Source organism: Dichotomopilus funicola (genome assembly GCF_033296635.1).
Source record: "Dichotomopilus funicola strain CBS 141.50 unplaced genomic scaffold C8A04scaffold_22, whole genome shotgun sequence".
Taxonomy (NCBI): Eukaryota; Fungi; Ascomycota; class Sordariomycetes; order Sordariales; family Chaetomiaceae; genus Dichotomopilus; species Dichotomopilus funicola.
Window position 1 is genome coordinate 354,807 of NW_026944043.1, and position 25,940 is coordinate 380,746.

A 25,940-nucleotide genomic window follows, 5' to 3' on the forward strand; every position below is an offset into this window, starting at 1 on the left:
AACCTTGGCGACGGGAAGTGGGAATAGCTTCGCATGTCCCGCGACGCGCTAGCTAGCCTTCTTGCGGGGGGCGGAACCGATGGGGGACCAGGCTGGCAAGGTTCCTGTACCCCAGAATTGCAACGGGGCTGTCGTGCAAACTGGCACACCCCTCCTCCCTCAAGAGCTCCTCCCGCCAGAGAGCCCCTCACCGCTCAGCGGCTCAACACCTCTGCGAACGAGCGAGCGAAAAAAAAGGACTGGTCAGCAATTCACAAGCTCCCAGCCGACAACGCGGGATCCAGTCAGGGCATCAGAAGTGTCCTGCAGCTTTCTTTCCAATTCAGCGAAGTGCATTGGCGAGTTTCCATCCGCGTCCTGCAGGTGAGCGGTCATGGTCGTTTTGAAGCCCAGCCTCCGAGCTGCTTGCTTGCTGCTTTAGCTCGAACGGCAACGACCGCCCGCGCGCGGCGCAGAATGTGCAGTTGCAGGCAGGCTCCATTGCCTGTCTCTTAACACAGGCCCAAGGCTGCAAGATTCATCACAGTATCCACAGGACATGGCCTCAAGGAGTCAATATGCCTCGGAAAGCCACTTCCTCTTTCTCGCGGACTGCCTGCATGAGAGCGTCACAAAAGACGAAGTAATCGGCAAAAATCAAGTAGGTCTTCGCTTGGCGTCGTGAGGTGGCCAGTTCGCCAGTAGCAATTCGTTGCTCCTATGAGAGTTTTGGCAACCGACAAGAACGCGAGAGAGAGCAAGTTCATGTTTATTGACGTGTCCTCATCCGTCCCCGAAGCTTCGTCGCCATGGGGGCTACGCATGGCTCTTTTCAAAAATAGGTGCTGACGTTAGCTCCTTTGCAAACCTGGGTCCGGAATCGCTCTTCCTGGTACCCCAGAGGGGTGAGTGGGTGTGTGAATGGCGGCCAAGTACGAAGTACTTCGATGTCGGGTGATGACCCTTCCCATTGTAGGGGCCTGCCGCTCCATCAACCAGGGCCGGATGACGCTCGGAGGGGCGAAACGGGGAAAACGCGACTAGCCAGTATCACAAATTCGACCAAAACGAACTTGCTAAATATCACTTCAGCTGCCTGTTTGACAACGGGAGGCCAGCTCGGCAGACATCCATCCTATCCCTTGAGTTATTTACTTCCTTCCAGGGTTTTGTTCGTACGCGACGACCCCAACCTATAATTAGCCCCTTTCGTCAAACAACGAAGGTCTGGTCGACAAACTCATCGGCATGGAAGCAGCCGAGCCCAGGGGGATGGGACCAGCAGCGAGCTGTCATCCACTCATCGACACGTCTGTACGGTGTCTCGCTGTGGCCAAAAAAAGCGGCACACTAAAACATATAGCTTAAGTCCAATCCATTAACATTCGATCAAATCTTAATAAATTTTTGATTGATTTACTCTTTTTCGTCTTCTTTCAATTTCTGGATTTATTCTTTTTGGTCTTTTTTCAGTTTTGTAGCAAAGTAAGTTATCCAAGGACTTGGTCTGCCGCTTTTTTTGGCCAGAGCGAGGGTGTGTATCATCAGACGGCGTATTGTTGGGCCCAGCAAACCACCCCACTTTGTCTGCCCCCCATGCTTTACCTCTCTATTGTTTTGTTTTCCCAGTCACCATCCCTCGCCCGTCGTCACCGGTCCATCCTTTTGTTGGACTCTTCCATTGTTTTGATTCACAATCTAAGCTGACGGCGATCCGGGTCGGTTTCGCAAGCAGCTTCCGAAGGGTCATTTTTTTCCTTCGGCAGATGCCCCGCTTGTGGGCAGTTCCTGAATGGAAGCTGACCCCTCGTTCTTTTTTCTCACCTTTCTTCTCCAGCGACCCCCACCTTGCGTTGGATGAAAACGACTCTGACAAATGGTGGGGTCGTCAACTCGCCGGTGACGAGCCTCCGGTGAGGTTCCAAGTAACGTATTTGACTGAATCTGCTTGAATGCATGTTTCCTTTTTTAGTTGTGACATTGATAGTCACCCTTTCAATGCTTCAGCGACTAGCCTTGTGGAGTGTCAACTAGGACAAGGCAACGCCAACGGCGTGTCAGCTTCGTGGTTCATGAGGTTGGGGATATATTTGTTAGGGCATATCTGGTGTTACACTCACACGACAGAGCCACGTGAGAGTCTTAAGTCTGTGGTTTCGTTGCCATCGCTTCTTGTGTTTTTCCAACCGTTTATTAACATTTAGTACCTCGGTAGCAAATCTGCCTCTGAGTTCTAAAGAGTCTTGAAACATTCAAAGAAGAAATGAAGGTTTGTTGATGAAGAATGTACTATGTAGGCAGGGGAAGTGGTTAGGTGAGAGCGTTGAGTCTTGGATGACCCGCATCAAGTGGGAACTAAAAAAAAACAACCCCTCGACAATTTTCCCGACTCTCAGCCAGCCTCACAAGATCTTGTTGGTTTGCATTCAGTTCAAATTCAGGCAATGATCACCATGGTACAATACTCCTCCTCATCACAACCTTATCTTTGAAAAGCTTCGACCTTGGTTCTGTGACGCATCAGTTTTATTGTTGCTATTGTTCCCCCTTTTTCTCCCTTTTGTGTTGTCGCGTCAGCTCCCCAGCTTCCCCGCCCTAGGGAGTCGACCAAACCCCATTGGGGACAGAGCACGTGCCGTTGGCGGGGTTGCCAGCCAGTAAGTTGAGGTAACGAATGCCAAAATGGGCAGTTGGAGAAAGAGACGGGATTGCGAAAGCTCCTTTGGAAGCCGCGAGTTCCCGGTCGTTTGGTTGCGTGTGTGCGTGCGTGCTGCCTGCTTGGATTTCAATGCGTCTTTCATTACCACTGCTTCCCCTCAGATCCCGAGGGTTGAGGTTTTCTCGGATTTCAAGCCCTCATTATCTGTCTCGTCCTGCTTTTCAACGCCCAACACCGTTCTCTCGCTTTCAGAACCTACAGTTGCCGTCTCAACCCCGCCGGTCCTTCGCCATGAACGCTAAAGAGCTCGCGCAGTACCTGGCTGATGCCCCGCCATCCGTCGTCAGGCTTGAGATTGGGAAGCACTTTGACGCCTTGACGGATAAGCAGAAGCGTTACGCCCACTTCATCAGCAAGTAAGAACTACATCTAGCACCAATTCCTGTTTCTCAGATCTAGCCCAGATAAGACATTTGGGACATGGGACGTCCGTTACCGGTTTCTTGTCTTGCCGTACACTTCGGACGTGAACCATGCCCATGCATACCCATGTAGTGTAGTCACCAGACGTTAGTTCCCCCCTGCTGATTTACCAAATCAACCATGCAGGGCCTCCTTTGCCGGAAACCGCATCGTGCTGCGTCAAGTCTCGCCCGAGTCCGAGCACATCTATGATTTGATTCTCGCCCTTCACAAAGCTTCCAACGGAGACTGGAAGGCCCTTGCCGCAAAGGCTGGCGTCGATGAGCAGGACCTCACGGCGTTCCTCGAGTATGCCGCCCAGTTCCTCGGCAACAGCGGCAACTACAAGAGCTTCGGTGACTCCAAGTTCATCCCCCGGACCAACGAGGCCGTCTTTTCCGCGCTCGCGTCGACATCCCCCGACGCCGAGAAGCACTACAAGGCCACCAATGGCGCCATTTTCTCGTCCGATAAGCAGGGGCTCTTGCACCTGGGCTTCACTGACGAGGGCCACCTGACGACGTACTACCCAGACTCCCCCAGCATCACCAAAGACGAGGTTGCGGCGGTCTCCAAATGGATGGAGGAGAAGAAGCTTCTCCCGGAGAACACTCGGCTGCGCAAGACCGAAGATGGCGTGTTCGAGCTGCTGATCGCGTCGGCCACGACCAGCGTGCCCAGCAATGGCGGAGACATCGGGAAGGACACCACCTTTACGATTGGGGAGGGACTCTTGGAGGGCAAGACGGTCAAGCTGGTGTATGGCGACTACGCCAAGGAGATGGGGGACATTGCCAAGTACATCCGGCAGGCGGCTGAGAATGCCGACAACGAGACCCAGAAGAAGATGCATCTGGCGTACGGCGACTCTTTCTACGACGGCTCTCTTCTCTCGTTCAAGGAGAGCCAGAGGCAATGGATCCGTGATCAAGGCCCAATGGTTGAGGCTAACATTGGTTTCATCGAGACGTACCGGGATCCTGCTGGTGTCCGTGGAGAGTGGGAAGGTTTTGCGGCAGGTGAGTGAGCCTATGAGCTTTTCTGTGGTATGAGTTTAGTTGCTAACTAACCTTGGTAGTTGTTAACCGTAGGTTTCTACGCCGAGTCTCGAGGACATGGTTTTTGTAACCCTTTGATTGACTGACCCGCTGTTTAGTCGAGAGAACTCGTGCATTCGGCGAGTTGGTGCGGTCTGCGCCTGAGTTGATCCCGCTCTTGCCTTGGGACAAGGAGTTTGAGAAGGACAAGTTCCTCTCGCCTGACTTCACCTCGCTGGAAGTTTTGTCCTTTGCCGGTAAGTTTGTCCTAAGCTTGAAAATTGGCGTTGTAGCAGCTTGAGATTGTCTCTAACCCTGGCTGTGATATCTAGGTTCTGGCATTCCTGCGGGTATCAACATGTGTGTGGTGCAAAATGGATGTAGAAAGAGGTTTGGATGCTAACCTTTTGTAGTCCCAATTACGATGATATCAGGCAGTCGGAGGGTTTCAAAAACGTTAGCCTGGGTAGGTTTTAGCTTCTTGAACCAGTGTGCTTTGGGTGAATATGTCTAACAGGTACACAGGCAACGTCTTGAGCGCAAAAGCCCCGAATGAGAAGGTACCATTCATCTCGGAGCAGGACTTGGAGCTGTGGCACAAGTACCGCGACCAGGCCTTTGAGGTTCAAGTTGGGCTCCACGAGCTTACGGGTACGTATGAGGAAGACTATATTAGGTACCATTTTACTAACATTCGCCAGGCCACGGCTGCGGGAAACTTCTCCAAGAGACTTCCCCAGGTGTCTACAACTTTGATGTCAAGAACCCCCCGATCAGCCCCCTGACTGGGAAGCCGGTTACTACCTGGTACAAGCCTGGCCAGACCTGGGGCTCCGTTTTCGGGGGTGTTGCCGGCGCATATGAGGTTTGCCTCCTTTTTTTTCTCTCGAAATGTCTAGATAGGCAGTTGGATGGTAACTGACCATTGATTAGGAATGCCGAGCCGAACTGGTGGCCATGCATCTGAGGTAGGTGGTTCAACCATGACATCTTTTGCGCTATCAGACTAACGCCGTTTGTGCGCAGCTGCGAGTTCAAGGCCCTCAAGATTTTCGGCTTTGGCGACGGAACGGTTGATATCGATGGGGAGGCCGGCGACGTTCTCTACATCGCGTATCTCCAAATGGCCAGGGCGGGCTTGACGTCTGTTGAATTCTGGGATCCGAGGAGCCAGAAGTGGGGCCAGCCTCATTGCCAGGCTCGTTTCGCCATCCTGAAGGTAGGGCTCTTGCTGAGATGGTGATGACGAGAGTCTGCTTGCTGACCCTGTGCAGTCCTTCCTCGAAGCCGGCGACGATTTCTGCAGGTTGGAGTACAGGAACAACGACCTCTCGAATCTCATCATTCGCCTTGATCGTTCCAAGATTCTGACCAGCGGCCGAAAGGGTAAGCAAACGGATATCAAGTGCTCGATGATATGAGTGAAGAAGAAACTAATAGGAATATGTTCTAGCGGTTGCGGACTTCCTCCAGAAGATCCACATTTACAAGGCCACCGCGGACGTCGAGGCCGGCACCAAGTTCTTTGGCGAAATGTCGGGTGTCGGGCTGGAGTACTGGGGCACCAAGATCCGGGACGTGGTACTCAAGAACAAGCAACCGCGCAAGGTGTTTGTGCAGGCCAATACGTTCCTGGATGAGGCCACGGGCCAAGTCACGCTCAAGCAGTACGAGCCCAGCCTGGAGGGGATCATCCAGAGCTGGGCCGAGCGGGATGTGTGACTGGATGGGGGTGGGGCACCGGCGTTGAAACCTTAAAAGGGGGCGTTTCGAGCAGTGTTGTGAGGGGTATACGGGTGAGGATGGTGGCTGGGGGTAAGCAAGCTTGTGTGCAGACAGGCGAAACATGGCTCGGTGGATTTGTGAGCGATGTAAGAGATAGCTTAGATATACCTCCTTCAGCTGTTGAGGACGTCAGCTCTCTATTCATACTCTGAGAGGCCGATTACAGTGTTTGGGCTAGTGGAAAACGTGTAAAAGCGAGGTGAGGTAAGAGGTGATATTTTTATACGTTGATAAATTAGGTAGCTAGGTGGTGGCCGGTTATTAAGCGGTAAATCAACATAAAGGATATGGGTTTAAACAGTCACGGGGTTAAAAGGGTCCTCAGTTGCTGTAGCAAGAGACATTTATCCCCTACGATTATAAAGAGCGGGGAAGAAGTAAGAATTAAGAATTAGGTAGTTATGTAACTACATACAAAAATATACGGCCCTTGCATGTGCTTAAATACAAATGACTGGAGGTATGTATTCCGGCTTGAGCAAGTCGTTTAATACCAGCTTACTGCCACTTCAGAGCCCCGTCCGGCTGTTTTCCCCTTGCATTTACGTTGCTTGATCATGTGAAAAAGATGGATTCAAGTGATATCTTCGGTGTGTAGATTTCGGGTATATATATATAAATAGGCACATATCCCTTTCTCGCCGCTTTCTTGCGATCGTTCCCAAAACATCACGTAAGCGAAACGGAAGTAAATAATACCGTGGTCATCACCAGGCAACCCGTACTGTTCTCAAACTTTTTTTTTGATGTCCGCCCATACCTTAGCCCTTTTCCTTTGCTTCCTTCCCTTCCTTATTTTTTTGGATGTCCCCTTTCCACCGGCCAAAAAGTGTGTCTGAGTGATACAACATACACATTAATCATGATCCATCATTAGCCCGCGTGTTTCCTTATATCCCACCCCAACCCTCAATAAAACAAAGCAAGATATCAACCCAACCCGACCCGACCCATCAAACTCACCCCACAGATGCCGTCTCCAATATCACACTACCACTCCTCTCTCTTTCCACCCCCAACCCAGACGTTAACCCTAACCCCTGCTGCGTACTGCTATGCGTCTTCATATGCCGTCGTAACTGATCCTGCCGATGAAAATTCCGCTCACACCCCGCCGCCGTACACGTAAACCGCCCCTTCACCTCATGAGTCCGCTTGTGCTTGGACAGGTTGGAGGACTCGCTGAAACCTTTTCCGCAGATGGGACATTTCAGGGGTTTCAGGCCGGAGTGTACTCTTTGGTGCATTGCTGACATGGGGACGGAACATTAGTGTTAGTCTTTTTGGGGGGAGGGGGAAACTAGAGGGGGGAAACGTACTGAGGGCGCTGGGATAGCGAAAGGCTTTGTGGCAGATGTTGCAGACGAGGGGTTTCTCGTTGCTGTGGATGAACATGTGTTGGGTTAGGGCTTGTTTGGCGGAGAAGCCTTTGTTGCAGGTGGGACAGATGTGAGGTTTGTCTGGGGGAGGTTAGAGAGAGAGAGAGAGAGAGAGAGAGAGAGAGAGAGAGAGAACGGAGAAAGAAACAGAAAAAAAAACGTACGCCCAATATGAGTCTGCATATGCCTCTCAATTTTACTCCGCTGTGGGAACCCAGCGGCCCCGGCTTCAGCGCGCGGACAGTCGTCCCAGCCACAGCGGAAGCCCTGGGCGCCCTTTTGCGCGTGCTTGATGTGTGTTTCCGAAGCGTGCTTGAAGAGCTCCTCGGCGTCGGCGAACAGCAGGCCGCAGATGGCGGAGCAGCCCTCTTCGCGCCAGAGACACCGGTGCTCTTCTTCGGCGTTGGGGTCGAGCGAGTGACCGGCCGAGGAGGACGAGATGGAGGTGCCGCGGAGATGGAGCGGAGGGTCTGGTTTGGCCGCGGCCGCGGCGTCGGTCATATCGATGCTGTTGGAGAGTGGGGTGAAAGGGGATGGGGTCCCTGAGGAGCGGCCGGAGTCGGAGGTGTCGAGGGGGGTGGTGGGTGATGAGATGACCTCCGTGGAGGGCATGATTTGCTGCTGTTGTGATGGTGATGGTATTGGTCCTGGCGGGACCGAGGGGCGGAAGTGGGTTGGCGTGTTGGAGGTAAAGTATTGCCGATGTTGGGCGTTGAAATGGGCCAGGAAGGACTCGGCGTCGTGGATCTCAGCGCCGCACTCGACAAAGCCACGGTTCATCTGGAAGTCTGCTCCGACGGGGTTGAACTGGCCGAATGGATTGACCGTGTGGTTGAGAAGAGGCATGTGGCAATATTGGTAGATCTCGGGGTCATCCAGGGGACATGGTTCTGTGCAGTGAGACGATGACGCTGTATCGCCGTGGGCAACGAGGAGGTGGCTGGTGAGGCTGCCCAGCTGCCCGGGGAGGATATCAGGGGGGAGCATAAAGGGCTGTTGCGATGTCGGGTTGGAAAGACTAAAGTCCAAGTCATCCATGACTACGATTTGGCAATGAGCAAGATGTTGACCGAGTCAAAGAATATCAAGCGCAAAAACAGGGCCCAAAAACACAGGAAAAAGTCTTTCTTACCTCGCTGCTGTAAGTCAAAGTGGTCTGCTGGTGACCCGTCCGGCGCATGGTTGATCGAGATCAAGGCCGCCGCACCACTGACAACTTCGGACGTCGGCAAGGAGACGGCAGGGCGTTCGGGGCAGGTCTGATCGGTGCAGGCGTCCTCGGTGTCGGCGCAGGCCACGTCGGTGCACTTGTCGGTCATGGTGCACTCGCTATCACAGCAGCTGTCGGCGCGGGAACGGCAGTCTTCGTCGACACAGGGGATACACGAGTCGGGGGCACAGGAATCTGGGAGGCATGAAGAATCCATGGGATGGCAGTACCAGGCTGCTGCTGCTGCTGCTGCGGCATCCCCAGGCTGCTGGTGGTGGTAGAGGTTGTTGTGGTGTCCCAGCCCGGCGGCGTCGCGGAACTGCTGCATCGATAGAGCGCCGAGGCCCATGGAGAAGTCGTGGTGGTGATAATCGAGAGAGCGCTCCCCGCGTGCCCAGTGGCTCTGGATCGAGGCCGGCCCGCCGCGATGGTTGAACTGCTGGAAGCCATTGTAGAGGCCCACGCCGGCGCAGCGGTCAACGCAGAGATCGTCATGAGACTCGTAGGCGTTGGTACCAGTCGACCCCCCGGATTGATGCTGCTGCTGCTGCTGTTGCTGCGAGTGGTGGTCTGGGTCCAGCTGGGAATGCATCATGGACGAGAAATTGAATGCGAGGGGGTTTGCTGTGCTGTGCGAATGCCGGTGGAAGGCATCCCCGGGGCCGGAGAAGCGGTCGCCGGAGTGGAAGTGGCCGTCCATGGCGGGGTGAGAGCAGCCGCCGGTGGTTTAGCCCGTCGTCTGTTGATTCGACTCAATAAGCTTGGAATACTGGAATAGTAGAAAAGAAGAGCAGGCCCACGGGAACTGTGGTGCTTGTGTTGCGCGCAATTGAGGACGGCTGAGGTCGTGAATGGCCGCAATTCTCACGCCGGAGGCTGCGGCTGAAGCTGTCGATCACGGCGTCGGCGACGGAAAACTAGCGAGCGCCGGAGACCAGGTGAAAAAAGATGTTGCAGTTGGCGGCTCTGCGTGTCTCGAGGCCGACACCGAGGAGAACGGAACGGCGAGGGCGGATGTGGGGCCGTGGCCGAGAACCCAGGGCAAGGTCGAGATTATTTTGCAATCGCGTGAGAACCTTGACGGCCCACGTTCAGCGGGCGCGTGGGAAGGCAGGCGGGACTCTTCAGGGAGTGGCCCTCGGCCCCGCTTGTTCTCGTGCCTTGCAGCTTTCTGCGCAGCTTCTGCAGGCAGCTTTTCTGTGTCTCGATGCTGTCCCCCACGCCTAGGGAAGCTGTAATAGCACAAGTTACATTGAGAAGAAAATATGCAAAATTCACAAAAGAAAACCACCAGAGAGTGAAATCCCGCGATGCCGCAATCCCGTATCCTCCCTGTGCGGCCGAAGCTCTCCCTGGCGGGTGGTGGGGAGTGGGGCTACGACCAACAACCCTGAATGTGGGGGTGACACACAACGGCACGGCGGGGCACGGCACAGAACTTCCATGACTAGCACATGCCAAGCTTACTGCCTCGTACATATGTAGTTATCAGTTGACAACTCTGTGTTGTCGTTGGGTTTGTGAGCAGAAGTCTAACGGGAGTCTCGTTGCTAAACCATTGGGTGGGTTGTAGTTGAAAGAAAGATAATGATTTGAATCGCCGTCGAAATGAGCTCTGCGCAGTTCCCTCTGCTACTATGTAGGTTGCCAGGTCACAGGTCATAGCGCTAACGTGAGTTTAGGATTGACGTACTGAGTACTGGTTTCTATTGAAATCCATTCCGAAAAGAGATGAGATAAAACATAAAGCATTGACGTATCTCTCGGGAAATCGCTTTGCTCGTTTGCGGAACCACGACCAGAGTTTCCTGAGGAACTAGTGAATGCCTGAGCCAAGAGAGGGACAAGCCAAACACAGCCAGCTCCTCCTGCGCACTGTTGCATGAGTGGGGCCCAGCAACTCACATGAACACGGCTACAGATTCGTACTCACCTCCAACCTCACTTTCCGCCCAGAAATTCCGACTTTCAAAGAAACACCACCTAAATATCGCAAACTGGCAACTCATCTCTCATTACAAAACCACATCTCACCCCGACCCCGGACATACTCTTACTCGGTCGCTCATCCACCCGAATTCACACTCCCTCAACTTCAACCCGCCTCAAACATATCCAAACAAAACCCCCCAAGAAAATACAATAAAAAACCACCAAAATGGGCAACCTCTGCAGCAGCGAAAGCGACCCCTTCTCCCAACCCGGCCGCACCCTCGGCACCACCCCCGCCCGTCCCACATCCGTCTCCGTCCCAGCATCCGTCAACAACAACAAACCTCGACGAGTCGGCGGTCCACCCCGCACCCTCGGCAGTTCATCCTCCTCCCCCATATCACCCACAACCCCCGGGGCCGGAGCAGGAGGAGCGGGAGGAGATCCCAACAGTGACGCCCGCGCACGCGCCGCAGCAGCGGCCGAGGAACGATTACTCCGAGCCAACACCAACAAAGGTAGCGGGAAGTTGCAGGGGCAGTTGGATCAGAGACGGGCTATGACGGATGCTGCGGCGTTGAGGGAGGCGAGTCGGAGTGAGGCGAGGCAGAGGGAGGTGGATCGGAGTAGGAATGTTTTGGCGCATTCTTGAGTGTCTGCTAGTCTACCTGAGTTGAGAGGGTTTGGGTAGTTAGGCAAGGGGTGGGCTCTTGAGGAGATGGGAGAGGGGGTTCGGTAGTGGAAGGGGAATGAGGAATGAGGGATGAGGGTTTGGGTTCTTTTATTTTTCTTCTTCTGGCTGGATTGAACGACCGTTGGAGGCTATGAACACAAGTGGGCGTTATGGAAAGGCAATAGGTCTCATCTGCTACGGCGGATATCAAGCGAATGAACGAATACATCATCACCATGCAATAACACAGACACACATATAAAAACCAGCATAAAGTGACCTCAGTTGCAATCTTCATTCACCCTTGCTATAACCCCTAACTTAGAGCAGGCATTTAAACTCCATTCCTATCGACAACCCCAACCCTAAGTAGCAAGCCCGTAATTGCTACAGAAACACAACAAATGCATACATCCCCCTCACGTAATAGTATACCGCCCACTCGCCGGCGCCCGACTTTCCGCATCCGCCGCCGCAATCGTGCCCTCCCTCAACAACCTTGTCAACTCCGACAGCGCTTTCCCCACCACCAGCTCCGTATCACCCTCAATGAGGATATACAGCTTCGGATCCGCCCCAGACGGCGGTTCCTTTCCAGGCGCGTAGTAATTCCCCTTTGTCGTGATCGACGTGCCCGTCGCTTCCAGAATCTTGGCCACGTTCGTCCGGTTCGTGACGGCCCAGCGCGCCTTTTGCGGGAAATCGTTGATCTCCAACGTCGCGTGGAAGGCGCCCGCGTCGGGGCCTTTGTTGTCGATTGGCTGCCCCGGGCGGAGATGGCCGGCGCGTGCCAGACGCGCGTTGATCTCGCTGATGGCGGACGCGGCTTTGTCCAGGGCACCGCCGCCGCCGCCGGCTTTGCCGCTTGTTGTGACAGCTGAGGCGGCGCCGGCAGTGGTGGTGCTGCTGCTGCCGCCCTCGCCGGCTGCAGCACCGCCGCTGGGAGAGGGCTTGACATCGCCGGCATTGGCACTACCACTGCCGTTATTACCGTCAGCGGCGGCGGCAGCCGCTGCCTTAGCCGACTCGCGTGAGACGATGGCCGACGCCGCGGCTTCGATGGCTGACTTGGCCTTGTCCTTCTTGGCCGCCTCCTCGGCCGTCTCCTCTTCCTTGTAGTCTTCCTCCTCGCCCTCGGCTTTGTGCGTCTTGCGCTCGCGGATACGCGCCGCCTCGCGCTCCTTGTCGAGCCGCTCCAGCCCTTTACCGCCGAACCCGCTGGCGTCTTTGGCTTTGCCGGCTTTGACTTTTTCCTTCCACGCCTTGCGCATCTCGTTTAGCTGCTCCGGCACCGGCTGTCCGCTCTGCTCCAGTGCCTTGGCAATTCCGGGCGCGCAGTTCTCTTGCTCCTCCGTGACGAACGTGACGGCTGTGCCGGTGTTGCCCGCGCGACCCGTGCGCCCGGCGCGGTGGACGTAGTCTTCCAGATGGTTTGGCGCGTCGTAGTTGACGACCAGCTTGAGCTGCTTGACGTCGAGCCCGCGCGCGGCGACCGACGTGGCGATCATGATGGGGCACACTCCCTTCTTGAAGTCGGAGATGGTCGAGTTACGGTCTTCCTGGTCCTTGCCGCCGTGGATCGACATGCAGCCGTACCCGCGCCGGAGCACCTCGCGCAGGAGGTCGTCCGCCTTCTCCTGGCGCTCGACAAAGATCAGCGCCCGGACGTCGTCGTCGTCGGCGTACAGCTCGCCTAGCAACTCGAGCAAGCGCACAAACTTCTTGCTCTCATCTAGGATCTCGACCACCTGCGTGATCTCGGCTGCTACTACGCTGCGGCCGCCGACGGTGATCTCCACCGGCTCGCGGAGCACCTTTTTGGTGAGCGCGTCGATGATCCGCGGCATGGTCGCCGAGAACAAGATGGTCTGCCGGTCCGGCCGGACGTTGTTGAAGATCTTCATCACCTGCGGCTCGAACCCCATGTCAAACATACGGTCGGCCTCGTCGAGCACGAGGTACGTAGCCCGCTTCAAGTTGGTGACGCGGCCTGAGTTGGCCGCAAGGAGGTCAATCAGACGGCCCGGCGTGGCCACAATGATCTCGGCCCCGCGCTTCAGCTCGGCAATCTGGTCCTTGATGGCGTTTCCGCCATACGCCGCGATCGCGCGGAGCTTGAGCGCCTTGGCAAAGGGGAGGAGGTCCGAGTAGATCTGTGTGCACAGCTCGCGGGTGGGCGTCATGATCAAGGCAATGGCGCCGTCGTCGCCCGTCACGGGGTCCTGGTCCTTGATGTGGCGAAGCATGGGCAGCACAAACGCCATCGTCTTGCCCGAGCCCGTCTTCGCGACACCAATGACATCCCGGCCCGACATGATGACCGGCAGCGCCTGCATCTGAATCGACGTCGGCTTCTCATACCCGAGGGTGTCGATGACATCAAGAATGGGTCGCGTCAGACCACACTGGGACCATTTCTGGACCGGCTTCGGCACGTTCTTACCCGACACCTTGATCCCGTCCAACTCCAAGCGCAACTCGGCCGCTTCTTCGTCCGTCATCTGGCTGAGCTCCTGGGGCTCCACCCAGAAGTTCTTGCGAATGGTGTTGAGCTCGAGCTTGCTGTAGTCGATAGTCGGGATGTCTTTCTTCTTCTTCTTGCTTGCGATCGCGAGGATGGCCGATGGATCGGCATCCTCCGCTTCGTAGCCGTAGTCGTCGTCACTAAAGTAAGCCTCCGGCTCAAACGCCTTCTTCGCGCCTTTGCCCCCTTGTACAGCCGGCCGCGAGCCAAACCCAGCCACGGGACCGACCTGTTCGAGGTCGGCCATGAACGCATCCAACGGGTCAACATCGTCATCCACTTCCATCACTGTGGCCTGTGGTGTCTCGTTCGCCGCAACAGCGCCACCGTTGGGCGCCGCTTCCGTATCAACGTCAACGTCCATGGCCATCTCCTCCTTTTGAATGCGCTCGTCTCGCCTCTCCTGGAGAACCCTGTGGGCTGCCGCCATGTCCTCCTCGTTCTGGGCCATGAGGACATCCAGGTCGTCTTCGGCGTCCTCGTCTCCTTCACCTTCCGCATCCGGCGTGCTATCGGCATTCTCGGGCACAAAGTCGGGAAGTTTGACGAGCTTGCGCTTGATGATCTCTTCGTCGTCCATGTCGACCTTGCGTTTCGCCGACGATTTCTGGCTGTCAGCAGATTTGCCGAACCCAAACGCACTAACCGCCCTATTTGCCGGGAGCAACCCGGCAGCCTTTGTGCCCGGTGGCTTGACACCACCGCCACCTAGCACTGGCTTGGCTCCCAGGCTGGCTAGCTTCACCTCACCGAGACGTGCGGGAGACTGGGCTCGGGCTCCCTTGGAACTCTTCGCAATCGCTTTCGGGTCAAACTTGCCGGCATAGGGTGTTGGGGTCGCAGGCGACGCCGGAGCGGGACTCGCAGAGGCGGCAGCGGGACTATTCGACCCTGGTGACGCCCCGCTGGCCTTCTGGTCCATCTCAGCCAGAAGCATCCGGGTGCTCCCTGCTGTAACGGCCGCTTCCTTGGCTTCCTTCTGCGCATGTTTCTCCTTCATCGCCTGCAGCTTTCGCAAGCGCTCAGCCTTTTTATCTACCTCTGTCTGTGTCTGGGTCGGTGTAGACTTAGCTGGCTGCAGCCCCTGGATCGACGGATTAGCAATGATATGACACGATTGACCTCTCACTACACGATGGTCACGCACCTCATTATCCTTAGCCGCCGGCCCATCGACTTTAAGAGGCCGAGGGCGTCCGGCATCGCTGCGTCGCGCAGCGGAATCGGCCGAGCCGTCACGGCGGTCCCTCCGGTCTCGAGAATCATCCCGCCGGGCACGATAGTCCCGATTTCCATCTCCGCCCCGCGGGCCGCGGCGATCTGGCGAGCGCGGCCGCTCTGGTCCGCGGTCGCGTGACCGACGTCGGTCTCGATTCGGGCCCCCTCCATCACGGCGCGAGCCGCCTCGGTAGTAGTCATCGTCTCGGCGGTCTAGGGAACGGTCCCTCCAGCGGTATGAGTCGCGGTCGCGGTCACGGTCTCGGTCCCGTGCATCACGTCCACGGTCACGCTCTCGGTCGCGGTATCGGCGCTGCGAGGTAAGGGGATGGTTAGGCAACTGCGTGTAAGAGTTAGGGCGATAAGGGACGGGGCTACCTACATCCGGGCTGCGGGAGCGTCGACGGTGGTCGCGGTCGCGATCACGGTCACGGTCGCGCCGGTCATCATCTTTCCGGCGTCGCGCGGCATGGCTTCCTGCGGGAGATGGTGAGCGTGAGTCTCTGGGCCGAGCCATATCTGGTTTTTTTCTTCTTTTTTGCAGTGACGGTGGCTCAGCGGGACGTCACTTGGTGGTGAGAAGTACTTTTTGGAAGCGGCCGACAGTAGTTAGCGCACAAGACGGGGGTCCCGCATGCTGCTAGGCGATGCGTCTGGGCCGATGGGTTTGATGTTGAAGATCAGGTGTCGACAAGGGTTTGGTCTACCAGCAAAGTTGAAGAGATCGAAAGGAGTACAAAAAAGGTGGAGCAGCTGCAGTGACAGATGGACGAGGCAGATACAGTATTTATATACAGTGCTAATAACATGACACTGTGTCTCAAGTTTCTGAACTTCCCTGGAACATCTTGCAAGGATCAACGAGATGGTGACAACAACCTCAGCTACCAGGAAAGTGCGGCGGCATTATGTCTGTCGCAGACAGGAATCTTATTCAATTGGCTGTCAATTCTTGGCTTTATTTTCTGTACATACTAGTGTATTCACCAAGGGAAGCTTCTCCCCGCATCTGCGTTTAATTTTGCGCGCGCCGTTAACGTTTGAGCGACGCGTTGAATTGGATCGTGAATATCGCATGGGTGAGAGGGGTCTACGAAGGGCGGGGCAGTGAACGTTCCAAGTAGCGGGAACATGCGTTGCACCTGGGCGGCAGATGGCAATCCTGTTGCTCTCGAACTGGGCAGCTGCTCACCTGGAGCTCGGTGTGTATGGGTGAGTGGGGACAGATTAAATAGGCACGAAGCCCGAGTTGGAGCTCCGTTTGAGCACACAGCGGGCTAGTTAGTTAGTAGGAGGTCTCGAGCAGGGAAGGTGAGCTCCCGTCCTGCTGCAACCACACGAGCAGAACGCATAAATTTGCCGGATTGATCCCACACTTCACACCACCTCCACCTCTCCGCCTCGGTCGCCCCAATCTTCCTTCTCCGCAGCGCACACCTTGGCTGCGATACGGTGGGCATAACAAACATCAACTCGGATTGATTTTTTTTCTCTTCTCAAACCGCCCCCCCTCACATCGCTCTCGCGTGGATCGCAGCCACCCCCGCCAAAAACAAATCACACCAACAGCTCCATTTCGTCATGCTGTCCGCAATTGGCCAAGCGACCGGCCGGGTCGGCGGGCGTCTTGCGATCCGCACCGTCGGCCGGTTCACGGCACAACAGGCTCTGCGGGCGACTCCCGTGATCCCGAGCGGTATCCGCATCGCGGCCGTCTTCACCAGAAACTACGCCGCCGCTAAGACCACCAAGACATCGACGACCAAGGCGAAGAAACCTGCCGCGAAGAAGACGACGGCCAAGAAAACGACCGCCAGCAAGACCACCAAGAAGGTCACGGCCAAGGCCAAGGCCGCCCCGAAGAAGAGGGCGACGAAGAAGAAGGCGACGAAGAAGAAGGCGGCCAAGAAGCCCGCGAGGAAGCTCAAGAAGGACATGACGGAGGAGGAGAAGGTTCAACTCAGGATCCGCAAGTTGAGGGAGGTTGCTTTACTCAAGGAGGAACCTACCAAGCTGCCCACTAGCGCATGGACGGTGTACCTGACCCAGCGCGTCAGGGATAGTGCCAAGGACCATACCGTGGGAGGCGGCGAGAAGTTCCTACTTGGAGGCATAGCGAAGCAGGCCGCATCGGACTTCAAGGGCTTGTCGGAAGCAGCATTGGAGGTAAGACTCGGGCGCGCGTTGACAGAGAGGGAGACAAATACATACATGTATCTCCGGTTTTTTCTTAACCCGAGGGCCACCGGCTGACACGAGACAAACAGCCCTTAACTGCCCAGGCCGAGGAGAACAAGGTTGCCAGTTCGGTCGCGCACCGGAACTGGGTCGACAGCTACTCGCCGGAGCGCATACACAAGGCCAACTTGGCGCGCAAACTGCTCAAGAAGAAGCACTCAGTTTCCAGCTATCCGATCTCCGATCCTCGCTTCCCCAAGCGTTCCTTGACTCTCTACGTGTCCTACTCCAAGACTCGTTTCTTCAGTCCCGAACTAGCCAACCTCAGCTCTAGAGAAAGAATCAAGACCATTGCCGGGGAGTGGAAGAAGCTCGGGCCCGAAGAGCGCCAGGTATGTCATGCCCATCGCCCCCCTCCCTTCTCCGCCCCTTTCCGGGCGAAGAGGGACACCAATCCCCGGTCATCTAGGAAGATTATGATTTGATGTATACGCCTAGTTTTCTAACGTGTTCGTTTTCACTCCCTTATCTAGCGCTTCCAATCAATTGCAGACACCGACAAGGCCAGGTACCTGAAGGAGATGGCCGCTGTCAAGGAACAGACGTAAAGAAGAAGATTCTTCAGAGTCCCCCTGGCTTTTTTTTATGATCCGCGGCCTCGGGGCCGCGTCGGGGGTTTGACGGCTCATTGCGGGAGATTCCCGAGCTTTATCTGTACATTATGACTGCGCTCGTTTGTGGTTGGTTTGTTATGACGGACGGTGGAGGCGGAGGAGGGTATGTTGCGTTTGCTAGAAGATCCCGTTCTCTCGAGTCTCGGGATGGCTCGGGCTGTCTAGACGTTTTATACGCTGATGATTGTTTGTTTACCGACCTGATGTCCCGTTGCTGAGTTGCTGAGTTACATTACCGTCGTTTTTGGCGGAAGTTATGTGTACGTACTGTACTTGTGATTGAAGCATTGATCGCCCCTCACTACTATGTATACATAGAAATATGGGTCTTTCCTGATCCGCAGGTAACGCGACGTATTGGGGGCAAAAAAAGGTATGATTCATAAGTGATGGGGCCCATATTCTAGCTCGTTATCCTGCGGCTGTTTCCTCTGTGTTTCGTTAACGCTGTATGCTCGTAATGTTCCGTGAGGTTCATCATCCATGCTAATCATAAACTAAACCGTCGGCCAATAATCCCAGGCCACGATCCAAGTAACCAATATCCGTAAATTAGGAAACAATAAATAAGAGCGAGTATCAGGACACCCTCAGCCTCAAGACCCTCACATCCCGCCTTCACATCCTCCCGTTCAAATTCCACAATCACCCACTCCCACTCCCACTCCCACTCCTCCCCCCCGTTTCCTTCGGCCCCATAACCACCACCGCCTTGCCATCCCCCCCAATCCACTCCACCCCCGTCTCCAACACCATCCTCTTACTCATCAAATACACCACCAAATACATATGCCCAACCACCGCCCCAAAACAATACACCCTCACCCAATCCATCCCCCCAGCCTCCCTGCGACAGGACGTGCCCCAGCCCGCAGCACCCTTGTTGCCGACATACTCAGTCAAAAACCCCCACGCGGACCGTTTCAGAGAGGTGTCCCAGGTGCGACAGTCGATGTGCCAGTGGCCGCGCTCGAAGGGGCGTAAGGGGCGGGTTTGGAGAGTGGGTTGGTAGCGTTTGGGGAGGTTGAGGTCGTGGGCGAGCTTGGCGAGGAGGGGGGTGATGAGGTCGGCTGAGTGGAGGGGAGAGAGGCTGGTAAGGGGTGGGGGGGAGAGGATTTCGAGGGGGGTGGTAGGTTCGGGGAAGGTAAGGGGTTGATGGGTGTTGTTGTTTTTGCTGTTGGTATGGGTGGTGGTGGTTGTAGTGCTCGGGGTTGTTTTGGCGACAGTGTGTGAACGGGGGCCGAAGTCGCTGGCGCTTCTAGCGAGCGGCTTACCGGGCCCGGGTTGTCGGAGATTGAGAGAGGTTCGTTGGCGTTTGGGTAGTGGTGGTTCGGATTCTGCTCGGGAGGGTGATAATGATGGCTGGCTGGGGTATGACGAGGCGATTCGGGTCTCGTAAATAATGTCCAGTGCTGAGGATGTCGGTGTTGGTGTCATACGACGTGCAGCGCCCTCCGAGGGTGACTGTGAGATCACCGTTTCTGGTTGATCATATCGAGCTTGATCCCGGCTTTTGATTCCCTGAACGGGGGGAGGCGATGAGTCGGAATTTTGTGGACGGAGCTGACTAAATGTAGGAATCCCCTGGCGTGAGCTTCCCGGCGAGTCTTGCGAACTGTCCAGCGTGTTGGTGTAGTGTTCCAGGAGCCTCGTCGGTGTACAAAACCCGGTTAACATGTAATCGTTGTCGGGCATTGAGTCTTCGATCACACTGGGCGGAGGCACAAACGACGGCTGCGACGGCGTCTGGTGCCTTCCCGAAGCCTGTTGCTTCCGGAAGGACCCGCCGTTGTCTACCACGCTCCTGAACGACAACATCGGTGATGGGATGACCCCGAGGCTCTGGCTTGCGTTCCATCCTGGGCCATCTTGTGTCTGTGGTGGCTCTTCGAGGCCCTGTTCTACGCCTTGTCCAACTCCTTGTGAGTCCGAAAAACTGCTGAGATATCTCGACGGCTGTGTCGCCGGCTCAAAGTCGAAGTACGCAGCCGCTAGTGCCCGGTACTTGGCATCATCTGAAGCGCGAGCGGGAGCTGCGACGTGGACAAGAACCTGAACCACGGGTTGGCTCATCTCGTCATCTAACAAAAACGCGGGAGTTCAGCAACGTGTTGAATGCAAAGTCGAATAAAACAAGGTTAATGATGTATATATAAAAGAAGTGAGAGCAGGCAACCGCCTGACAAGAAAGGAAGATGCCTGTTCTGGAATCAAGAAGTGAAAGTGACTCAATGGGTAAGGAAGAAGGATTATGAAAAATTGAAGAAAATAAAATTCGGAAATCTGAAGACCGAAACCAAGCCCATATTGGATGACGCAAATGTAGAGCCGACCTATTCCGTAACTGGTGTGTGTTTTGGCAGCCAGTTGATATTGATCACCTGTCAAACCTCACGCTCAGTCGAACCTGGAAGTGTTGTGAGGTTCAAGAGTTACGCTTGGAGTGGAGCGACAGGATCCATGCAGGAAAATGGAGCCCTGCATCCTCAGCTGCAGGGACAGGGACCATGGGCCTGTGCGTCACCACCAATCAGGCGCGGACCACCTGTTCTTCTGCCCAGGAACTCCGCCTAAATGTGAGCCGACAACTGGAAAGGAGACGGGAACGGACCACTTTGAACATTCCGTCTTGATTCTCACCTTACTTCCGTATTTCTGTATCCGTACTGCGAGGTGTCTGTCGTCTTGCTCCCATCATAAATTGACCACCAATTGACCATTAATTGACGACCAACTCCCCCGAAACGACCCACTAGATCTCCGAATCTCCCCGTTTACCTACAACCCTTCACAATCGCCTCCATGGGTTCCGACCAGAAGCCGGCGCTCGGCGCCGTGATGGTCATCGGCGGCTGCGGTTTCCTCGGCCATCACGTCGTGCGTGTGCTGCTGCGCGACTACAGCTGCTCGTCCGTATCGGTCATCGACCTGCGGTGTACGCGCAACCGGCGGCCCGATTCCGACGGCGTGGTCTACTTCGATGCCGACATCACCGACGCCGCCAAGCTCGAGACCATCTTCTCGCAGGTCAAGCCCGATGTGGTCGTCCACACCGCGTCGCCCCCCGCCCAGGGCGCTCACGTTTCGGACGCCCTGTTCAAGAAGGTCAACGTCGACGGCACCGCGGCCGTGATCAAGGCGTGCCAGCAGACGGGCGTCACGGCCCTCGTGTACACGAGCTCGGCCAGTGTCATCAGCGACAACCGCAGCGACCTGATCAATGCCGATGAGCGGTGGCCCATGATCCGTGGCGAGGCCCAGAGCGAGTACTACTCCGAGACCAAGGTATGTACGGTGTGGCGGACAGGATGCCCCCCTACTTTCGTCCAACTGGTGGAGAATAAGAGGAAAAAAAAGAAAAAAAGAAAAAAAGAGAGAGAGTAAGAGGAGAAAACAAAAACTGACTTTTGCTTTCCACCCAGGCCGCTGCCGAAGTACTTGTTCTCGAAGCGAACCGCGCAGCCGAATCCCCCAAGCTCCTGACCTGCGCCATCCGGCCGTCCGGCATCATGGGCGAGGGCGACACCATGGTCCTCCACCACATGATCGGCGTCTACCGCCAAGGACGCACTAACATCCAAGTCGGTGACAACAACAACCTCTTCGACTTTACCTACGTCGAGAACGTCGCGCACGGCCACCTCCTCGCAGCGCGCGCTCTGGTCCTCACCGCCGCCGCCAAGACCATCCCACTCGACAACGAAAAAATCGACGGCGAGGCCTTCTTCATCACCAACGACAGCCCCATCTACTTCTGGGACTTTGCCCGCGCCATCTGGGCCGCCGCGGGTTCTCCGCACGGCACCGAGCATGTGCGCGTGCTCCCGCGTAGCGTGGGTCTAGTCCTGGGGTACTTTAGCGAGTGGTTCTTCTGGGCCATCAACAAGCCGCCCACGTTCAACCGCCAGCGCATCGTGTACAGCTGCATGACGCGCTACTATGACATTTCCAAGGCTAAGCGGCGGTTGGGCTACAAGCCGCTGGTCACCCTGGATGAGGGTATCAAGAAGTCGGTCAAGTGGACGCTGGAGCAGGAAGCGGGTGTTGATAAGAAGCAGTAGTTTTGAAACTGGAACGAAAGTATGGTATGGTCTTGGTGGTCTTTGGATGGATGGATGGATGGAGGAACGGGTGGATAATCGATGGGGCGTTGCGCTGGAAGGGAGATTTTTCTTGCGTTAATTATGATGTATGCGACCTTTTTGGGGGATTTATTGAGCGTTGACCGACCGTGTAAGAAAAAAGGCGGGAGATCATGGAAGAAATGACCCTCCCCATGAGGCATGTATAAGCGGTTTATCGTACCTTTTGCTGTCTAATATATTAATGGCAAGCCGAGGCGTTGGTTAGATATTTAAAATTTAGTTTGTCAGTTTGTACGACTCACACAGCATAATACTTTGTTATTCAATGCCCATGCCATATCACACCAACTTAGTTTGTTAAACTCATAACTTCATATTTGAGCGATGGATTGACTGGCCTAGGTAAATTGGTTTAATCATTGTCTGATACTCGCCGTCCCGCCAAAGTTGCAAACCCTACCAAGAGACAACATCATATACAAAGCAAGATCAAACGGACAGGACAAGAAAACAAGAAACACACACAAAAGCGAACAGCCTACCTAATGTTATCCAGTCCAGATCAATACCCCCGTACCCAGCCCGCCCAGCCCGGCTGCCCTGACGGCACAGACAAAACACGGCCCTCCCTCCTTTCTGATCACCGCATTGCGGCCGCGCTCAGAACACCACGCCCTCGCCAACGCCTCGGCCCCCTTCCCTGTTGCATTGATCACCATCACCGGTGCCTCACCCTCATTCTCGTCGAGATCGGCCTCCGGTGTATGCTCCTTCAGCCGCTCGATAGACCAGATATTCCGGTAGTATCTCAGCTCACGCATGTGGACCTCATGGGAGCCGTCGCCCTTGGGCCCGGGGTGACAAGCAGGCGGGATGACAAAGATGGGGTTGGTGTAAAGCTTGTAGGTGATGGGGTCGGGTGTGTTGTCGTCGCGGCGGAAGACAATGCTGGCACGGTATTCGGTCTCGTTTTCGATATCCAACAAATCTGAAGAGTCGTTGTCCGGAGAAGAGGAGGAGGCGGCCTTCTGGGCGATGTCGGTACGGAGGGGAAGTTTGGTGAGTTTGATCGATTCGATGGAGCAAGTGCTGATGTCGCGCACCGGCGGCTCCGGGATGATCCATTTGGACGAGTCCTTCATGTCAGCAAGGTAGGGATCGATTTCCTCGTTGGGCTGGATCCGGGTAGCCGAGTAGTAGGGATTGTGGTGGCCGCCAAGATGGATGATGCCGTCGGCCGAGTCGGAGTGGTGCTCGATGGGAGCGACGCGACGGGTTTTGATGCGGATGTGGCGAGGTTTGGTGGGTACCTCGAGGGAAGGTTCGAAGTCGACACGCGGGCAGGGTCCGATCCAGCCGCAGAGGGAGATCACACCGGGCAGACAACCCAGCACACGGCCCAACACCGTTCTGACCCGCCAGTATGAGCGCGTGGGCAGTGACAGGCCGCAGTCGTAGTAATGGGCAATGCCGACCTTGTCCCTGAGGCTCGGAGTGCAGAGGATCAGCGCTGTCATGATCTTGAAGGCGAACCATTTTCCTGGGAGAGTGATCCCAAAGAGCCAGTCATGCAGGTGGATGTTAAGGGTACTGCCACTACGGAGGGCGCTGTACGCATCTTCGGCATAGTCGCGGACCTCGTTGATGTAGGGCCACTTGATGCGCTCCGCGAAGTGGAGGAGGCCCTCAACCTGCTGCTCGTGTACGAGCGAGTGCAGCTCCAGTGTCTTGCCCATGATCTCCCAGTCTTCGTCGAGAAAGGCGGATCGCAGGTTATGCGCCTTCTCATCGTCAGGTTCCTCGTTGATGGCCTTAACCGCTTCCTTGATTCGTGCCTCGGCATCCGCGAGTCCTTTGCGCATGGCTGGGCTCCCATCCTTGCCGGCTACCCTCAATGCCCTCTCGTATGCCTTCTTTGCCCGCTTTCCCTGTCCCTGCTTGAGAATGGCCATACCCATGCGGGACCACGCCTTGGCGTATTTGGGGTCAAGTTGGGTCGCGACGTAGGCGTCCTCCTCGGCCGCTTCGAAGTTGTCTATCCCGATAAGCGCTGCTGACCGGTTGCATCTGTACACGGCGTTACCGAGGTCGATCTTCATGGCTTCCGTGTACAAATCGACGGCCTTCTGGTATTCACCGTGCTTCATGGAGTCGTTGCCATTCTCTTTAAACTCTTCAGCTTTCGCTTTTTCCTCGGCCGTCTCTGGTCTTTCCAGGCCTTCCGTCTCGATCTTTTGGTCGGCGAGGACGATCTTCACGTGTTTGAGCCACAGATCGGATACGATAAGGCTGGCAAGAATTCGCGGAGTAAATCCCAAGTGGCCGCTCTCGTAGTGCTTTAACCTCACCGCCAGCTCCCAGCTCAGGATGATCTGCCGGAGGAAGTCCCAAATGCCGATGCAGTGGTCGCTCGCAGGGCTCGCCCATTGCAAGCCAACAGTGGATTCCGTCAGAAAGTCGGCAAAGATGTCGGTGCGGTTCATGAGGTCGAAGAGATTCCCAATCCAGCGTTTTGGGTCTTTCGCGGCGTTCTGGTCGTAGTAGACGATGCCGAGAGTGCCAACAAACTCCTTGAGATTTAACTCCTCCGTCGTTGGGCTCCATCCGAACTTGCCTGACTTTGTTTGGATCTCGTTCAGCCGGCGCAACAGTCTGCAAGCACGTAAAACCGGGAGCTTTGAACGGTTGACAAAGATAGTCTGCTCCCTTGGTTTTGTTTCCTCAAAGTCCCAGCATTCGAGTCCGAAACCTTCCACCGTAACAGTCCCGGGATTGACATTCTCTAGCTTGACGTGGCTCTCGGGATCAAGTAGTACGTAGTCCTCTGAGTCGGGTGACTCATACTTGTCCCGGCGGTGCTTCATCATGTACTTTTTCCTCTTGTACAGTTCTGAAATCGGGCGTCAGTCAACCATTATAACCCTGCCGATGGGGGGGTCGTATTACCAAAAGCCGCGTGCGACACGCCTACAAATCCCTTTTCGCTCTCCACCCACACAGGCGGATCCCTATCATGCTTTTCGCCGTCCCAGTAGACAATAGCCGAGACGTGGGCAAGGCCGGAATAGGGCCCGAAGATTCTCGTGGTCAGCGCACCTGAGTTCTTCTTGGAGACAAACAGCTCTAGCTCACCCAGCCGCTTCTCCAACTCGGTCATTTTAGGTCCTGTCTGCTGGCCCCCCTCTCGATCATCTCGTCTGATTTCCTCGTCTGCTTCCTCTTGTGCTTCCTCTTGTGCATTTCCAACGTTCTCGACCGTGGCTTCGCTATCCGTATCGCTCCGAGCTCCCGACACAGACAGCAGCTCGGTCCTGGCCGACAGCGACACGCCCAGTTCGTCGAGCCGTATGCTCACGCGCTCAGACAGTGCCTCATGCTCACCGGCCGTCGCCTGCTGCAGGAGGGCCAATTCGCGTATCCCCACGGCGGCGTCGATGTCGCTCCTCATGGCCTCGGCCGCCCGCGCTTGGGCGTCGGGAAAGAGGCTCTCGAGGCTATCGTTGAAGCCGCGCAGTTCGGCGACAAGCACCATGAACTTTTTGCGGTCGCGCACTGCCCATACCGTCCTTCGCGTGAGCGGTGTATCACGTTGCCGGTCCCGCGCCACCTTGCGCAGGTTTTCGTAGGCACGCTTGAAGACGCCATGGAGGATGCGCTGTGTCTGCGACGGCGGAAGATTCGTCTCTTCGGATTGCAAGACGATCGCGGCATCGGTACTACTGTAGGGCTGCAATCCGTATCGATCCTGGAGGCGGCTTGTGTCTTCGAATGCGTGCTGAATGCAGCTGAGGAGACGGATCACGGCGGTGCGTATATCCTCACGGTTGAGACGTGGATCTGGCCTTGGATTCGGACCTTCGTTCGATGCCTGAGTGTCTCCGGCACCCGAGCTCTGTGGAGGCTGGTTCGAGTCGCGTGACACTACTAGGCTCTTTAGCCCAACGGCGTCGCCCCAGCAGACCAGCCGGACACGCTCAACCTCGAACTTGACATTGAGAATCTCGTAGTCCATGCCATACTGCCGCGAAGAATCGACCAGCTCATAAATCGTGACAGCGGTCTGCCACAGAGCAGCGACGCCAACAACTAGTCCTGCAACATCCGTCATGGCGCTGATGCATTGGCATTGATCTTCAATGAGCCTG

At 55.8% G+C, this 25,940-nt stretch overlaps 8 protein-coding genes across 8 annotated transcripts; 4 read left to right on the top strand and 4 right to left on the bottom strand.

Moving 5' to 3' along the window:
* Nucleotides 1-2,929: 2,929 nt before the first annotated feature.
* C8A04DRAFT_11302 (peptidase family M49-domain-containing protein) lies at nt 2,930-5,859 on the top strand (the record flags this gene model as incomplete). The annotated part of the gene is made up of 11 exons (XM_062776913.1): nt 2,930-3,054; nt 3,248-4,119; nt 4,257-4,394; nt 4,470-4,497; nt 4,551-4,603; nt 4,663-4,788; nt 4,839-5,002; nt 5,071-5,105; nt 5,164-5,356; nt 5,412-5,523; nt 5,591-5,859. The coding sequence occupies 11 exons, from the start codon at nt 2,930-2,932 to the stop codon at nt 5,857-5,859; spliced, it is 2,115 nt and encodes a 704-aa protein (XP_062638071.1).
* An 855-nt stretch (nt 5,860-6,714) lies between these two features.
* C8A04DRAFT_36465 (uncharacterized protein) lies at nt 6,715-9,211 on the bottom strand (the record flags this gene model as incomplete). The annotated part of the gene is made up of 5 exons (XM_062783536.1): nt 6,715-6,757; nt 6,943-7,171; nt 7,242-7,382; nt 7,466-8,341; nt 8,434-9,211. The coding sequence occupies 5 exons, from the start codon at nt 9,209-9,211 to the stop codon at nt 6,715-6,717; spliced, it is 2,067 nt and encodes a 688-aa protein (XP_062638072.1).
* A 1,458-nt stretch (nt 9,212-10,669) lies between these two features.
* On the top strand, nt 10,670-11,095 carry C8A04DRAFT_27641 (uncharacterized protein; the record flags this gene model as incomplete). The annotated part of the gene is made up of 1 exon (XM_062780353.1): nt 10,670-11,095. The coding sequence occupies one exon, from the start codon at nt 10,670-10,672 to the stop codon at nt 11,093-11,095; it is 426 nt and encodes a 141-aa protein (XP_062638073.1).
* A 440-nt stretch (nt 11,096-11,535) lies between these two features.
* C8A04DRAFT_27642 (P-loop containing nucleoside triphosphate hydrolase protein) lies at nt 11,536-15,329 on the bottom strand (the record flags this gene model as incomplete). Its single annotated transcript, XM_062780354.1, has 4 exons — nt 11,536-14,724; nt 14,784-15,071; nt 15,138-15,171; nt 15,241-15,329. 4 exons carry the CDS (start codon nt 15,327-15,329, stop codon nt 11,536-11,538), a joined length of 3,600 nt encoding a protein of 1,199 aa, XP_062638074.1.
* A 1,110-nt stretch (nt 15,330-16,439) lies between these two features.
* On the top strand, nt 16,440-17,644 carry C8A04DRAFT_27643 (uncharacterized protein; the record flags this gene model as incomplete). Its single annotated transcript, XM_062780355.1, has 3 exons — nt 16,440-17,024; nt 17,126-17,428; nt 17,570-17,644. 3 exons carry the CDS (start codon nt 16,440-16,442, stop codon nt 17,642-17,644), a joined length of 963 nt encoding a protein of 320 aa, XP_062638075.1.
* A 711-nt stretch (nt 17,645-18,355) lies between these two features.
* C8A04DRAFT_27644 (uncharacterized protein) lies at nt 18,356-19,783 on the bottom strand (the record flags this gene model as incomplete). The annotated part of the gene is made up of 1 exon (XM_062780356.1): nt 18,356-19,783. The coding sequence occupies one exon, from the start codon at nt 19,781-19,783 to the stop codon at nt 18,356-18,358; it is 1,428 nt and encodes a 475-aa protein (XP_062638076.1).
* Nucleotides 19,784-20,512: 729 nt separating this feature from the next.
* On the top strand, nt 20,513-21,771 carry C8A04DRAFT_36468 (sterol-4-alpha-carboxylate 3-dehydrogenase; the record flags this gene model as incomplete). The annotated part of the gene is made up of 2 exons (XM_062783537.1): nt 20,513-20,995; nt 21,133-21,771. 2 exons carry the CDS (start codon nt 20,513-20,515, stop codon nt 21,769-21,771), a joined length of 1,122 nt encoding a protein of 373 aa, XP_062638077.1.
* Nucleotides 21,772-22,343: 572 nt separating this feature from the next.
* C8A04DRAFT_11285 (small glutamine-rich tetratricopeptide repeat-containing protein 2) lies at nt 22,344-25,903 on the bottom strand (the record flags this gene model as incomplete). Its single annotated transcript, XM_062776906.1, has 2 exons — nt 22,344-24,685; nt 24,742-25,903. 2 exons carry the CDS (start codon nt 25,901-25,903, stop codon nt 22,344-22,346), a joined length of 3,504 nt encoding a protein of 1,167 aa, XP_062638078.1.
* Nucleotides 25,904-25,940: the final 37 nt, after the last annotated feature.